This window comes from Crassostrea angulata, chromosome 8, assembly GCF_025612915.1.
Source record: "Crassostrea angulata isolate pt1a10 chromosome 8, ASM2561291v2, whole genome shotgun sequence".
Taxonomy (NCBI): Eukaryota; Metazoa; Mollusca; class Bivalvia; order Ostreida; family Ostreidae; genus Magallana; species Magallana angulata.
Genome location: NC_069118.1, coordinates 59,661,757 through 59,679,985, shown reverse-complemented (window position 1 = coordinate 59,679,985; position 18,229 = coordinate 59,661,757). Strand labels below are relative to the sequence as shown.

Below are 18,229 nucleotides of genomic sequence, written 5' to 3'. Positions count from 1 at the left end.
TAATACATATAATTATAAATAAAAAGAAACATTCAGGAACTTAAACCTCTCAGGAGCTTGAGGACAGGACCACCCCCCCCCCCCCCCCCCCCCCCCCGTGCTGATTGAAACTCACTGGGTTGTTGACTTTTTTAATATAAATACTTTTTATGTGAACAACATGTTCAATTAATAAAAATATCTCAATACATGAAAATAAACGCGGAAAATAAAAAATTAATTAAATGTAAATCACCCCCTCCCGCATATAAAAAGAGGCCCGTATTATTTGCAGGTTGGAGTAGTTTTAAATAAATCGCTTATTTTCAGTTAATTTTCAAATATCTGACATAAAAACATGTTGTGTGCAGGACTTTAAAGGGGTTTATATAAGAAAGGAGTCAACTACCCCGGGGGTATAAATCAGGGAGGGGGGAGGTCCTTTCCTCAAACACCTCTTTATTTAGATAAAGAAAACCATCTTTATTTAGATAAAGTCTACAAACAGCATTTTAGTCAAGTAAACACTAAACACTCACTGTCACAAATCCGTACAGTTACCTGTAATATAATGGTCGCATTATTCACAAATAATTCATTATCCATTTTTGCCCCCCCCCCCATCATATATAGTTAATCGCCGACATAAGGGTCAGAAATGGTAACGGAAAGTTATTGAAACTCTGTCCTCTTATAACAGTAAAAAAACCCAGTAATAGTGTATGGAAAAAGTTTTCTGAAATTCCTATAACAATTTAAAGTGTTTTCAACCGGAATATGAATCAGACAGGTAGTTTTACTATAGGAAATTAAGATTTCCTCTCGGATTTTGAAACACTGTTGGATTTTTTAAAAAATCCTATCGGAATTTATATTCTATAGAATCTTCTTTTATTCTGATAGGAAACAAATTGCTCATGTATCAAATAAATGTCCTCTTTGTGGAACCAAATCCTCATCCTCCTAAAGGAATTTCTCCCGTTCTCAACTGACCCAAAAAGTATGCGCCTGCGCCAGCTAACGTCGCTGCAGCCACCAGAGTGGGTACGTTAGAGGTTGATGGACTTGAAGCTAAAAAATACAAATACCGGTATGGGTCAGCGTTTAAACTTTTTCTTCTTTGACCCTCTCTCTCTCTCTCTCTCTCTCTCTCTCTCTCTCTCTCTCTCTCTCTCTCTCTCTCTCATTACGTTTTTTATTGTCTTTTTGTCTCTCCATTTCTGCCTATTTCTCTCTCCCCCTCTCTTTTCCCCTTTTTAAAGCGCTAAGCATAGCTGCAGCGCTTTTTTGTCGCCAGATTTCTAATCCTACTTCCACTTTCGTTTTCGCATTTCCGAAATACCGCCACCTACTGGTGTATGCTAGAGAAATCGTACCCTGGAGAAGTCGTACCAGGGAGAACTCATAACTATGCAGTAGGGAAAACTTAATATCTTCAAGTTATCCTGCATGCAGATACATTTGTTCAATCACTATCATTATTTAATTGGCAATAAATTTCATTTAATGAATATTAATATTATATATCGGATATGGGTGCTTCAAAAGATTTCACATTCATGATGATGATTTCTTTCCAATTAGAATTTTGAAAAAAATGGGTTTTATATGCATTGAGTTGTTTATTAGGTGTTATAAGTAATAATTGGAATAACTTTGTGATATGAATAGGTTTTGAGTGTTTTTAAACGGTAAAGTCTCAAAGTTGAAACCGCCGGATCAAACGTTTCTTTATATATTATTATTGCTACTTCTATCCGGACGGAACAATTTAAGTGTCAGAAGACACTAAATTGGTTTCCATATCTTATTAAAAGTGTTTATAATTGTAAAAACATCTAGCCTAATCCCTTTCAAACAATGCAGTCACCTGAGTGTTATTTGCTACCAGTGATTTGATGAAAATTCATTATCAACATGGAGCAATAGACCCTCGTTAACGCATAATATGTCGAGCTACATGTAACATGTTATAGTTATGAACACCATGTTTTATATAAAAATGCAGAAATTTTATACAAAATATTTCACACGATAATTTGTGCTGTTTTTTTTATCAATTTTATTTTAGGCTTCGTTTTCTGTATGCAACATTTCACAAATTATTTTCTATCAATTTGCATTGATATGATAATTTGATGATAATCCAACACAAAAAATTTGAATAAAATTCATAAAAAGTGTAACTGTTGAGCTACTTGAAATACCACAGTAAATATATGTAATAATCATTATAAAGTGATACCTCATTTAATTTGCGTATACGACGCTTCATCGTATGCAACTATGATTTTATTAATGATTTAACAGTTTTCCATCCAATCGGCAGAGCTCGTATGTATTGCAGGTGTCACTACAGTATTTAAACAGTTCATGCGCGGATCAAGAAAAAAATTCCAGGGCGGGGGGGGGGGGGGGGGGGTCCGATGGTTATTTGAATTTGTCCGGGGGGGGGGGCGAGGCATATTTTTGGTAATTTTGTAATGTAATTTAAAGAAATTTTAATTTTACAAGGGGGGGGGTGGACCCCATAACCCCCCTCTAGGTCCGCGCATGAAGTTTACTATTATAATATATCCCTACCATAAATGCGCATATCTAGGTAAAAGTCATAAATTCAAAACAAACTTCTAAGAAAATCCTCTTGATATCTTTGAACCAAAGCCTTTTTTTATAATTTAGTAGCAAAAACACATGAGAATCCATCAAGGCGTGAAAGTTTGTTACATCGAAGTTACACGTGTGCTTGAAAAGCACAAGACCACTAGTCAAGAACTTTTTATCCATCTTCCTTTCAAAAACAACACGCATAAAAAATTCAAATGATCTTGCATTATTACAAAACTTGGATAGTCAGACACCTTACACACGTTTTTTCATTACATAAAAGGTCAGCCCTTGTTGCAGGCAGAAGCGACCCAAATTCGAAAATTATTTTTCCTCAGCCCTGTTTTGACGTGAACCTACGGTGAAATACTGTTGTGACATCTGAATCGGCGTCCATGACAACACCCTTTACATTAAACTTGTTAAAACACGCTACTTTTTACGTATGGTGAGATGTGAGCTAGAGACTTCATTAAATTCAATGATATACCCTAAACAGTCCGCAGAAGAGACTGTCTAGTTGATACTTAAATTGAGTAGAAGCGATTCCATTTTATATTATATAAAATATTCTAACATCTGGTAATATAAATACATTGATGGTCTTTGCATGGGGTTATGAAGCAGAAGGCTGGAAATATTATTCAAATACCAAAGCTAAAATTTAGAATAATAAGTGGCATTTCCTGCAAGGCAGATCTGTAATGCGATCAGTATTATCTTTAGTTACTTTTGTCAAAACTTTATTGCTCTTTATTTTTGCAATTGGTATCGTAATTTGCCACCGTATTTTTAAGTGTTTGTCATGTTTTTGGTTTGCAAGTTGTCAGATGTAAGAACGGAGATGATGAAAATAAGCAAATAAACATAAATAAATATTATTCATAGTCTGATTTTTGTTACTTGCAACAATTTTATTTTACTTTATTTTCTTCACAAGAAGCATATGCTGTGTAGCTGTGCTGAACATTAGCAAAATCTGTTTAAAACTAACTAGCAATATCATTATAGAATTACTACAAATTTGTAAATTGGAAACCTTGATTTACAGTCAATTTGATAAAATTTATGCTTCAAAAATAAAGAAACACTTGCATTAATTGCATTACATTGAATGCTGTGGTTATTATTTTTTTTAGGTCCTCAGCATTCTGTTTTCACTGTAACACGACAGCATGCATAAATCATTGAAAAAATTATTGCATTCTATAGCTAAAGTATTTCCAAATTCTATATTATTTCCGAATTCTGAGTACGTGAACTTTTACAATAACGATTAAATAAAAAAATAAAAAATCCCGATTCAAATAGGATTCTTTACATGTATTTACATAACATTCGGTAAATTTTAACACTTTCTTCCCGGCTTAGCGCTTTCCAGTACTTTCAGTACTTTGATTATATATATTATAACTAAATACATGAATAAGGTCTTCCATTAATGGAAACATAAGACCGTAAGGCCTAACAAAAAAAGTTGTGTGTTTCGGGTAACCCGACCTAACCTACAAAAATGGCCCGATCCTACCATTTTTAGACTGTTTTCCCCAGGCCGATTTTGCATGGCGGTACCGCCATTGAAGATCCCCCGCCATGCATCACACAGTGCCGCCATGCTTCCCGCTATGCATGTTTATTTCAAAGCAAAATTCTTTTTCCGATTATTACACATCTTAACTGTAATTAGTAGATATAAAGTTATCGTTTATCCGCTCAAACTTTAGAAACACTTGCACCCGCAGTGAGCGCAGTTAATTTCGACATCGATATCAGCAATGGGGCACACGTGGTTTACAGTTTAAGGACTTAGCTTATGATTAAGATATATTTAAACTGAGTTTATTAATTGGTGATTAATGCATAAATAGGGACGTGATTACTTCTTGTTTTAATATAATGTGCTTTTTTCGACATCTCCGCCATTATCGAATGTTGTGGATTTTCCAAGATCTAAAAATAGCACAATGTTCACTCGATGGTGTTAGCTTGGATTCGATATGCTTGAACTCTTTATTTGCCGCAAGGATATTGGAAACTTGAAAAAATGTACACAATAAAGAAAAAAAAACGACAGTTATTTGCAGAAATGCACGGAAGCGATGTCACATGACTAGAAACATCGTATATTGTATGCCTATTAAAATGATTGACTGTGTACATACATGTAAACGGGGAAGGGGACTGGTGTCAAGATATCACAGAAACTTTCATATGAACCCCCAATTTAAACAAGAAATATTAACTGCCCAGAATAAGTTGAATCAAGTTTGATGTAATTGTATGGACTTGTTCTGCCTATTTCTTGTTCAACACCCCCCTAAAAAAATCTCTTCTATAAGGAGTGGGAGTGGAGTGGGACAGAAGCTGATGTTGAACTGCCATGTGAATCTATATTTCTTGTGTTTTGTGAAAACTTGTGAGGACCATCCTCTTAAAAAACTGATTTTGAAAAAAAAAATGTTATTAGTTTTGCAAGAAAAAACCCCAGAAAAATTGTATATTAAATATACACAGATATTAAAATATAATTATGAATTGAAATGATACTTGTTGATGTAGATTTCATGAAAATGCATCAGTTATAGTACATATCATGTAGTACGTTTCATCAAATGGTTATATTATTACGCACAGTGATTTCGCCGGCTTAAGCGCTTTAATGCCGCACTGCGCACTTACTCTGACAAACTTCCCCCCATGCTTCAAAAATTTTCTGGGGAAAACACTGTTAGATGTCTGATTTTATCCGATTGTGAATTTTATCTTATTTACAATAAAAATTACGTTTTTAAATATAAAACAAAGAAACATTCTTAGGATTCATACAAAAAAATATGATGAAATAAAAAAAAAATCCCTACCTACCTAACCTAATTTTTTTATCACTGTTACCCTAAACACACAATTTATTTTTTTAGGCCTAACAAAGGAGAAGAAACCTCATACCCATTGTAGAGCAGCTGGGCCCACTGAATCCGTAGTAACAGATACAGACACCATCGTACGTGATTGAAGTGACGGTGACGGGGACGGGACTTGTGACAGTGAGGTGGTCTATCAGACAGAAGCCATTGGTGTCGGCGGTACACACAGTGGTGGCCCCGGGGCTTCCAATCGCGGGAATGGCACATGGGGATCCCCCAAAACCTGCCCTAACGATCGGAAGTCCTGAAAGTTAAATATAATTGTTATTAACTGAGTCATATCCTCGGCATGCTAATTAGGTAGGATGTGACGTCATTACTTTAACCTTTGATCTCCACGCTTCAATTTTGAACCAGAAGATATTCTAATGCAAACTCTCTACATTCCGCGGTGCGACATTTCTGTTTAAACTATAGTCTGTCCAAAGATATACGTGTATATACCGCACATTAGGATGATTTTAATTAAAAATACACATACCTGTGAGAAAAGTGCGATTGAAGTTGGTTAAAGGGAACATTTTCTAGATATCCTCATTGAAAAATTTATCATTTTTTACTCAGAAAAATTCACGAAACGAAAACCAATTTCTTACGGAGATTTATAATGGAGAATGTTTACATCAAATTTTCTCCGTTTGGAAGTCATTAGGAATACCTCGCACAATTTTTCGACATGATCATCCGGGTACCTCCATCTCTTTCGCGGGCATTTTGTAAGGGAAATCTTTGTATTCTTTCATATCATTTAATGAACATTGTCAGACAATACGACAAAAATATCTTGGGACAGACTATTGTAGTTGGAATAGACCGCAGAATGAATCAGTTAGGTCCCTTTGCTTACCTACACTAAGACAAACCATCAGAAGCATGAAGACTTTTAAGACCATCGTAAGAGGCAGTCTGAAAAATCAAATCTATAAGCTAGTAAACATGGTATATTTTGAGGCTTGAAAAATGTTCCTTTTAAAAAATAAACAAATTTCAAAGACTAAATAAAAACAGTAACCAAGTGCCAGATTCGTAATATTTAAAGTTATTTGTTTTCTTTTTTTGAATAACTGGAAGATTGAACAGAAAGAGGTAAAACAGGCGGAAAGTCAGGCAAACAAAGATACAGAGGCACACATTTCATTTCAAAAATATTTCTTTTACTGTATTCATAATTTCCAAACTAAAAAAGTTTTTTTCTTTAAAGCCGTTAATTGGCACACGAACACTTTACAACACTTTGTAGTTAGACTGTTATAGCTTCAAGAGAGCTTTTGCATGCGTTGCATGATGTCTCGTTTACGTGCGTTTCAGTGGTCGCATCAAGTCTCCTCAAAATAGTGGAATGCACATTATTCAGACGCGATCGAATGCAATCAAAATTGTCGCAATGCAATATCGCAGAAACATTAGCACGAACGCCATACAACGTTTTGTGTATTTTCAAGAGTGATGCACGACTTTTAATGATCGTTAGACGAATCGCAGCTTTCTTGCGCGTGATATGTGACCATGATACATTACCCAACGTGTTCCGTGCTATTTTATATATATATTTAGATGGTACACCCATAATCCCAGAAATACTAACATCGCCCCGATTGTTCACCATCTAAACTCCGTCTTGAAGACTGATGAAACAATGGCTAAGATATTTGAAAAACAAAAATTTATAAACAGCAAAAGACAGCCGAAGAATCTTCGACGCATCCTTACTAAATCCAGTTTCAAAGAAAAATCGGAGTTTGAAGTTACTAAATGCCAGGATTCGCGATGTAGCACTTGTCCTTATATTAAACAAGGACATCATTTCAATTTTGGTGGGAAACTGTTTATCGTTAACAACAACATGTCCTGTCAAACCAGAAATCTATTATTACTTATTAGGTTAGTTACTGACTCACTACGGAAATATATTGGGTTGATCAATCTCATAGATGGCGAGGCGAAGCCGAGCCGTCTATGAGATTGATCAACCCAATATATTTCCGTAGTGAGTCAGTAACTAACCTAATAAGTGTTTTGTTTTACCGAGGACTATCAAGCGACATATTTATTCACAAATAGCGATTATCTACGCAAAGCCATGTACAAGATGCCTAACATATCGTCCAATTTAACTCATTTAAACTCTGCAAAATTTTCAAACTCACCTTTCAAATACTCTTTAAAAATCTTTGCTTTACCCATGTTTACTTACAATGTTTTGTTGCTATTCAATTTTAAATGTTTTCTCCCTTTCCTCTGCAGAGATTTGAGCAAATTTCGACGCTGCCATTTTGTTCTGCTCCAGACAAAACAATGTGACGTCAATATTCTAAGGGCAACTACTCTAATTTTAAAGAATTTCAAAGGGCAACTACTCCAAATACTTTAAGAACTTACGGCATGCGGTTTCTGTATTAAATACTATGAAATGTCGAAATGAGTAAGCGAAGCGTCGACCAATGACGGCCATATTGCCTAATATTATTTCTCACAGAACAAATATAGAGATATATGAGGCAATCACGTGCTATGTTTAAACCAATAAAAATGTGACATTTCAGTCCAAGGGAAAACAATATATGTTATCACGTGCTCAGGTTGCGGGGAACTATATATTGGAGAAACGGGAAGTACCTTACGGGAAAGAATCCGAATTCACAAACAGCACATCAAACAACCGGAATACCGCAAACTAAAAGTTAGTGAACACCTTGACCTGTGCGGAAAAAAATCATTTACTTTTTTTCCATTCTATAAAATGTACAATTCTAATACTATTGAAAGGCGTGATAAAGAAAAACATTTTATAAGAACTTTTAAACCTAAATTGAATAGCTTAATGTAACCTCTGAGTATTCTAAATGTTTTATTCATGTTTTAACCGTGTTATATAATCTGTTATTATTAGTATTGTGATATCTAAAAATACGGGAAAATATGACGTCATTCAGAGACTTGAAGACGCCGTTGAACTATTATGACGTCATAACAAACGTTACCATGTTAGTATTGTAAAACATCTGAAGAAAATGAAAGCGCTTATGTTTTACTCGATCTTTGTGTATATATTCACCGACCACTGAGGTTTTTCTTGGAGATATATATATGAATAACGAACAACTTAAAACAGATATTAAGGAATATACACGAAAACTTCGACTAAAGGAATATTTTAACGAGGATGATGACAATTCTACACAAAATCTAAATGAGGAACAAGAACAGGATCTCGTCAGAAACAAGTCAGATTTTAATCCAAAACGGGGTAGAAATCAAACTTTAGATACAGTGTGTAATACTCTTGATAATTTCCAACTTTCTAACGTTCCAAGACAAACAAAGGCAAATCTATCGAAAAAAGAGGAACAAGCCTTAAAAGATTTATGTGATGATGACAGCATTGTTATCAAAGAGGCCGACAAAGGAGGCGGAGTTGTTGTAATGAATAAAGCATATTATGAAGTTAAAATATTAGATATGCTTAATGACCCAGAATATTATAAACACGTTGAAGAAAATCAGGAGAAAAAAACTCTGTCAAAAATAAAACAATTTGTGAATGAAAATTTGTCAAATATCACTACAAAGGAGAGAGACTATCTTATTAACTTTGATGCCAGAGAAAGTCAATTCTACGGATTACCAAAAGTGCATAAATCATTACAAATAAAAAATGCTGTAGAAACCCAGACTGGAGAATATATTTGCTGCCTAAATCCAGAAGACCTCTCTTTTAGACCTATAGTAGGAGGACCTAATTCATCCACCCAAAGATTAAGTCATTTGATTGATATTTTACTGAAACCCTACTGTGAAAAAGTTCCCAGTTTTATTAAGGATGATGTGAATTTTATAAACCAATTGCCTGAAAGTGTTCAACATACCGCAAAGCTTGTGTCATTTGACGTGGTCAGTTTATATTCTAATATACCAACAGAGCTTGGAATAAAAGCGGTGAGCTATTGGATCAACAAGCATCCTGAAATTCTACAAGATCGCTTTACAAAAGAATTTATACTCGAAGGATTACATATAATACTTCAAAACAACACCTTTGCATTCGGAAAAAATCATTATTTACAAGTGAAAGGTACAGCAATGGGGACAAAGTTGGCACCAACATACGCCACTCTTACTCTTGGATACCTTGAAGAAAAGCTTCACGAACAAATACTTTCACTCTGGGGAGAAGAAGAAGCCAGATCTATTAAATCTAGTTGGAAACGATTTTTAGACGATTGCTTTATTTTATGGAATAATAGTGACGAAAATTTAAAGATATTTCATCAACTTGTGAACAACCTTGATCCCAACATCAAATTTACTTTAGAAAGTAGTGACACCAAATTACCATTTTTGGACGTTCTGGTTATAAAGAAGAATTCAAAACTTTTTACTGATATATACTACAAAACAACTGACACACATCAATATCTTCATTTTAATTCGTGTCACCCTCATCATACAAAAACTGCTATTCCATATAATTTAGCTCGACGTATTTGTACCATTGTGAGCGATGAAAACACCCAAGACATACGCCTCGGGGAACTCAAACATTACCTCACTAACCAAGGTTATCCCGAAGGTCTCATTGACGACGGAATTTGTAAAGCCAGGACGTATGATAGATCGGAATTATTAGCCAGAAAACATCCGGAAAAAACCATTGATATTATTCCATTTGTACATACTTTTAATCCAAGAAATATGAACATTACGCCAATAATTCATCAGTTTAATAATATCCTCATCAACGACCAATCCACGAAAGAAATTTACAAAGATGTGAACTTCATTAACAGCAGACGTCAGCCTAAAAATCTAAAACGAATATTGTGCACTTCCCATTTTGATACTAAACACACAGTTACTAAGTGTAGAAACCCACGATGCGGGACCTGTGACCATATTACAGAGGGATCTAAGTACGACTTCAGCGGAAAAGAATTCATCGTAAAGACGGACATGTCATGTGACACTAAGAATGTATTATATGTTATAACATGTCCAGGCTGCAACGAGTACTATATTGGGGAAACAAGCAATCCACTTCGGGCCCGTGTGCGTGTACATAAACAACACATAAACACCCCGGGATATCGACAGATACCGTTAAGTGAGCATTTGGATACTTGCGGCAATAAACAGTTTAAAATATTTCCATTTTACAAACTGTTGAGTGACAGTAATGTACAAAGAAGAGAAAAAGAAAAACATTTCATCCGTATTTTTAAACCCAAATTGAACTGTTTGTAATAATAATGTTTTGAATTGTATGTTATCTGCTACATGTATGTTGCAAATTATATTTTTTTCCGCTAAATCTAGCTATGACGTCATAATAGACATTGCCGTTCAACGTTCAAGTTTTTTGACGTCACGTTACTATGTTACCATTATATAGCTTCTGAAGATTTAAGAAATGAAGATAATAATTTTTCTATTGATCGACGTATCAAAGAAAAAATTGACCGGAAAACTTCATCAATGCGCGTAGCGCATTGATGAAAAAGTTTTCCGGTCAATTTTTTCTTTGATACGTCGATCAATAGAAAAATTATTATCTTCATTTCTTATCATTTAATAAAACATTTTCAAATCAAAAAATGTGAAGTGTCATTGATCAAAAATGTAAATAATGTAAATGAAGCGGCGCGTATGAATACAAAATAACAACAGCAACAATATTTAAAATGGATGCGCCTTCAGCTGATGGAGAGCTATTGAACTGAATTTAATGGATTAAACACAAATAGTGAGTTAAAATCTGAACCGGTTGAATTGAAAACGAAAGGAAAATACATGCGATAGCTTGTGATATTATTCACTGTGCAGAAAAAATCGTAATAACACTAGTTTTCATGTGAGATCGATGGAAAATGCAACTGGACGTGTAAACCACCCAAGGAGAGGCGATCGTGGACGAAAATAGTTGATATGTCGACAAAGAATAGTATGTATAAGCGACTTTTGTAAACATTGTGGTAACTAAATAGCCAGTGATGTACTTAAATGGTATACTATATGTATCTGCCGCTTGGAATGCGCCGAAGGAGTTGATGCATTGTACTCAAAACGATGCTTATTCTGAATTTCTGATGACCGATCATGTAGGGTACTGTGTAAGTTTAAAAATCATCGTTACCAAGTTTGAACAGCAGTGTTACCGTGAAAGTGTATGGGCCTATATGTTCGTTATGATTATTCTGGAAAAGAAACAGCCAGCCTCGCAGTAATGTTGATTGATCTGAAGCAGACGAAATCGTGAGAAGACGCTTAATTTTCTATTTCGTGAATAAGATATTGTGTTTTGTTTATTTTTGAAGGTTAGACTTTCAAGTTTTTATGTTTATAAAGTTGTATTTTGTTTGCTGACAATAAAACAGACACAACTTTACACTTTGTTGACAGTGTTTATTTTGGAAATTCCCGTTCTATAAATAGTGTTAGATCAGAACAGTTGAGAAAAGTAGATCCGGCGAAAATTTTATTGATGCAGGTATCAAAGAAATTTTTCGACCAATCAGAAGCGCCGATATCTCATCAAACGAATAAATATTAAATGATTTTAAAATGAAAGCGCTTAAGGTCAAGATCTAGTAAATAATTCCAGACTGTCTTTTTGGTGCTAGACCATTATGACGTCATAATTGATTTGATAAATTTTCCCTCGTATTTTACGGCTTTAAAGGAATTAACGAGGCCGGGTCTAATTAGTTCTGCCCTAGATTTTTTAATGAAATTTTTTACCTGAATTTCTACTGATATAATTATTATTTTAAGATTAAAAAATAAGACATTTACCACACCGTTTGTTTAGGGGGTCATCTCAAAGTTTGTTAATCTTTAACATAGGACCCTATGGGATTTCGCTTGAAATGTATCAATTTTGCACATTTTTTTAAACTTCTGCCCTAGGGATTTCTTTTTCCTTTCTACATATTAAAGTTATTGCTAACAGACATCAAATGGTCAAATAAAAAAAACCTTTTACCTCCTGGTTTGTTCCAGGGTTCTTATCAAAGTTGATTTTTGTATGCCCAATTTCCCAGATTTGTCAGATAATGGCTATTTTTTATTTGACAAAGGCGGAAAATGTGATCTTTATAGTATTATTAAAGCCTTCAGACATATTTAAGTAATAAAAAAATATATAACATCACATATTAAGGGTCATTAATATAAAATACATGGTTACTGTCTTGAAATATATGAATTAAGCTATATTTAGGCGGGTTAAGAAAACGTGACAGAGGGTTTGGCCTGCTGAACCCTCTTCACTTTTTCGACCCAAGCCCAAATATAGCTTATACTTCGAGACAGTTATGTTTATTCCACAATATAACATTAATTTTACGCATTAAACGAGCCCTTTTCAACAAATTTCGCTGAATATCTGCAGATAAAACTATCACGCCATGGCGTCAAACAAGCAAAAAGATGACGTCACAATACAAATGAAACGCTGCGCGAAAGCGTGCGTACTCGTTCTGTACTCGGCCTCGTTAAGTAGAAAATAAAACGATATTTTGACATTCTATATTTAATCATGGGAAAAGTAATCCCGGTACCTATATTCTATTTGACATCATTTTAAAGAGGAGGTCAAGAGCTTGTTTAATGCCGTTTTTGGAGAGACTGTAGGCATTCTAGATATATTTCATTAGTCAAAAAGGGACAAAACTTTGATATTAGTTACTTTTATCCTTCATATTTCATATAAAATGATTGTTTAAAACATATTTTTTTATTGTGTTTACTAAAAAAATTAGACCCGGTACACCCTATGAAACAAAGTTAATGTTATGAAGCATCATTAAAAGACTTTACATATTGAATTTCATAAACCTGTAGGCACCTTTCATTTACTAGATCTTGACCTTAAGCTATATTGAACGTTTTTCGTGTTTTCTTATATATATATATATATATATATATATATATATATATATATATATATATATATATATATATATATACCCTATTTAAGCATCTCTGATTCAGACCACAATTGACCATGGTGGGAACTTCTCTCGCATTTAACTATGTCTACCAAAGAGCGTCGGTAACGGCCGGTTTATATATCTATCCCCTCTGATCTGACTCGCGAGCGCATTCGTTCCATAAAACGAATAATCACATTTAGGAATATGCTAATTCAGATCTACGCCAACTTGTTCAGAAACTAATTTCTGCCAAATATCGTACACGCCAAATATAATACGTTTACAGTAGTTTACAATCCAAACCTGTCGGTCGCACGAATACTTGGTCGCTTCTACTCGTTCGCTATTTGTGAAGTGGTCTTAAAGCGATTGTCACACTGCAATTAAGAGAACGTAAAATGTGCCAACTAATGCCTATACGATACCATACAATTAAGCTGAGCAGAAAAAGGAATGGCTAATAAAGGCGATTGACTGAATTGATTGCTGAAATAATGATTATTGTGAAGTAAATTAAGCACTGTTTAATTACAATGGTGGAATGGAGAAATACTGCAGAAAGTAAAGGAATTTGAAATAAAAGGGGTTTAAATAGGAGGTGGGGGTTATTTTTGGATATTGGACGTATTTGCTGCGGATCGCTGTAAGTTCTAAACAAGCTCAATTTTGACCTATAAACGCCTTTTGACTCTATATATTTCTTATAGTATTTTGTTTGTCCTCGAAATAACTTTCAAATGTGACCAAGGATAAGACTTTAAGTTAAATAGCAAACTAGCCAGGGGTGTTAGGATTAACATAGAGTTCTAAGGGGTTATAATTGGTACTTTTTTCTCTTTATATCTTTTTTAAAAAGTATTCAAGAGGTGATTTAAATCATTGACGGACTAAATTAATTTTTACATGCATGATGCTTTCAAAGCGTTGACCTTAATTTCTAAGCATTTACAATATAAATTTTCCTAAAACCACACACACCTGTGCCATTCTAAACTACAAACATTAAATGTTTATTTGAGCCTTAAGACTACCCATTTCTCCCTGCTCCCTACAAACATTAAATGCTTATTTGAGCCTTCAGCCTACCCATCTCTCCCTGCTCCCTACAAACATTAAATGTTTATTTGAGCCTTCAGCCTACCCATCTCTCCCTGCTCCCTACAAACATTAAATGTTTATTTGAGCCCTCAGCCTACCCATCTCTCCCTGCTCCCTACAAACATCAAATGTTTATTTGAGCCTTCAGCCTTCCCATCTCTCCCTGCTCCCTACTAACATTTATATGTTTATAAAGAGAAAAATTCGTCAGACCTGATCATAATTGTTAAATAATGAAACATCCATTGTAATAATGTCAGTTTAAAACATTGGTGTATACAAATATAATGTCCGGTTATACATGTATAAACACTTGTTATAAACAATGGTGTGATACAAAAGAAATGTTTAGTGATATAAACACTGGTGTGATAATGTCAGTTATGAACACTGGTGTGATTTCAGTTAGAAACAACGGTGTGATGTCAGTTAGAAACACTGGTGTGATGTCAGTTATTTACTGGTGTGATGTCAATTATAAACAATTGTGTGATGTCAGTTATAAACAATTGTGTGATTTCAGTTAGAAACAATGGTGTGATAATGTCAGTTAGAAACAATGGTGTGATAATGTCAGTTAGAAACAATGGTGTGATACAAAATTTTTAATGTAATGCCCTGTTATATTAACACCTATGTGATACTGTCAGTTATAAACACTGATGTTTAGGTTCTATTAAGCTTTTGTTTTGTTTTCTTTCTTCATCTCGGAAATTGTAGCCCTTTATTGTAGAAATAAATGAAACATGTCTTGTTTTAAATCTCGCGTGTCTTACACTGACTGATATCCAGGCAAAATTGTTAAAATCAAATATCTAATTCAACTATACAATAAACAACTCATTCATTAAAAATGAGAAAAAAACCCCTAAAGATTCCAGCATACATCCAAATAGATTTGACAAAATTATCAAAAGGCGTGTCACGTACTTATACATTGACCGCGGGCTGAGACATGGTGACGCAACAACAGGACATCACTTCCTCGCATACCTGCGATTTCCCGAGTAAATCTACACGTTTCCTAGCGTCGATATAAGTTTTTACGTAAGAAGTGGTATTGAGACCTGAGCTAAACGACTACAGGCTAGAACGTGTGCAACTCTCTTATTTAATGTTTGATGCCTGATTTGTATTAATATTGCGACTCTGTCCCGTGTGCTGTGTATGAAATGTATGTATGTGCATGGCATCGTGTGGGAGTTATTCCGCTTAGGATTAATGCGACACCATGTTGTCTTTGAAATCACGGTCCTTGATAATTATCGGTAAAATTAACATTAATAATTATAGATATTTAAAAAAAAACCTTGCACCCATCTGAACCGATTCTCGGTGCACTTACGTGACATAATAACTGAAGGTATCCCGCAGAAAAGAATTTAATCCCTTAAATCAATAAAATCCTTCCAATATCTTGATTGCATTCTTCTACATGTAATAATGTAATAATGTAATAAGACCATGTGATATACAACATTTAAATGTATCGGTATTAGAATTTCATATAATATTAATTTTTGTTTGTTTTTTTTTTTAAAATAATCCCAGAGGGGGGTTGGGGGGGTGGGTGGGGGGATTCAAATGTTTTTTTTTAATTGGCAATTAGTGCAGCTGTTACCTGACCCTTTCGTGTAACCCTGGGTCAAATATGAAAATTCGATGACTGCCCCAGTTTTTCCTCAGTCTTAGTTTCTTCTATTTCCTGGGCGGAATAATATCAACGCAGTTAACTTTTATCGACATCAAAGCGCGATAACTTCCCCCTTCGTCCCCTACAAAAATGGTGACCATTACGATTGTTTTGTAATTGACCACATGAATCCCAATACAGTCATTTTGGATAATTCGAATCAACCAACGCGTTTCGTGTTTTAGGAAGTTTGACGTATTTTGATGCAATGAAAGAAGCATTACCAAATGGAAATGTTGTACATTAATAAAATAGTTTGAGATTTAACTGATGCACTCGTCTTCCTGTTCGAAGTGTAGGACGTGGTGAAAAGTCTTTTAAGTATTATAATAATAATTGACAAAAATTGACCCACCGTATATTTATAAACATCGTAACCCCCTTTACTTCGGGGTATAGCGAATCACGTGTGTACATGTACATAATGACCACAAACGCTCCCCACACACGTGTGTTAAATATTTGTCGTTTAATTGATTTCGTTGATGCAATGATATAACAATGATTGGGATATTAAAGTCTACTTTTGCATATGCTGATCATCAGTGATGGATTTTAAATACTAGTTCTGCACGGCTCTATTGTCTTTCTAAAGATAACGTGCTATTGAAATTAAATTACTCAATTGCACGGACTAACATTTTAACAATTTATTTAGACTGTAGAGATCAAATAGAAACAAATACGTTACAATTATGATATTGTCGGGCTGAGTTTTGCCAGTCATGTCTGATTTGTGACACCCGGACTTTTTGTGGGCGGATGTGTCCGTAATGTCTTCACGGTAACTTTCATTTGGAAAAACGTATCAAACGAATTGTTTAAAATTCCAACGCATAAAAATCCATGTTCTGAAAATACGTGTCAAAATATTCTGGATGTGTAAATTAATTGTTTTGGAGACTTACAAATGTTTTAGCCCAGAATATGCCAGTTAAGTGTTGATTGTCGTACATATAGATGTACACGTGAGTAAGTTAAAACATGGATTTACAAATACGAAGTTCCGACACGTGCAAATTACTTAGGTCACTGAAGCTCAGTAGATTATTTTGATAGCAATAAAAGTTTCATAGACATGAAACATGATTTTTCATTGTGGTTACCAAAAATTTAAGTCCCGGTACACCCTGCATCATTAAAGGAATTACATGTGTGTATAAAAAAGTTAATCAGAACTTGAATAAAGTTTATTGGAAAGTCTACTTACCCACAGGTGGCAATAGTGCAGGAAAATGACGGTTTGTGTGCTGAATCAGTTCATGTGTAGCCTAACGTGTGAAGTCCCATATACAGTTACAACACAAGTGTGGATGTTAATGGGGCTAGTTATGAAACAATTTTGTCGATGGCTACATTTAGGATGTAACCTTTCAATTGCACGTGACATGGAATTATATATAAAAAAAATATGTGCTTGTCAATTGAAACTTTCAGGTGACCCCCGGGTACAAACAGCATGACGTCAAGGCCTAGAAGGACGTGGATAACTTTAATCTAAACTTCAATGACAACATTTTATTTAAAAATTACAACGAGAGAAAAAAATGACTATGAGATATCAGACTAACTGGAACTTTACACCACGGCATTGTTAGTTATCTCTTTATTTGGGCATTTAAGAAAAACAACTTCTCTAGTATACCCCAAACAATCCATTTTTACTTATATCATAGGCTTCATTTAAATAGCAGGACACTCGTATATTCTTGGATGCAAATGCCCATACACTTTTTTCTAGTGAATGAATTATTGTCTAATGATGAACATGTGAAATGTTTTAAAGCAGGTTAAACATTCATACAGGAGATTCGTAGATTTCACTAAACCGTTTTATCTATGGTACTCCGATCCTCAGCCACAAAGTTTGCTTCATCATCAAAATAAACCTGAAAGAAAACAAAAAGTTATTTTTTGATGGTATCCATGTATTTCAGGAAGTTTTTTGCAATTTTAGTCCCGATGAATATAATGGAATAAATATACATGTACAAGTT

At 34.4% G+C, this 18,229-nt stretch overlaps 1 protein-coding gene across 2 annotated transcripts; it reads right to left on the bottom strand.

Moving 5' to 3' along the window:
* Nucleotides 1–103: 103 nt before the first annotated feature.
* On the bottom strand, nt 104–17,548 carry LOC128161720 (uncharacterized). 2 transcript variants are annotated; one of them, XM_052825088.1, is made up of 4 exons: nt 17,443–17,548; nt 6,358–6,416; nt 5,533–5,754; nt 104–1,050 (listed from the first exon to the last, which is right to left on the bottom strand). In XM_052825088.1, the coding sequence occupies exons 2-4, from the start codon at nt 6,401–6,403 to the stop codon at nt 935–937; spliced, it is 384 nt and encodes a 127-aa protein (XP_052681048.1). In that variant the 5' UTR covers nt 6,404–6,416; nt 17,443–17,548; the 3' UTR covers nt 104–934. The 2 variants fall into 2 exon arrangements, with proteins under 2 accessions (XP_052681048.1, XP_052681049.1); XM_052825089.1 differs by lacking the exon at nt 17,443–17,548 and adding an exon at nt 16,161–16,313.
* Between the last annotated feature and the right edge of the window lie 681 nt (nt 17,549–18,229).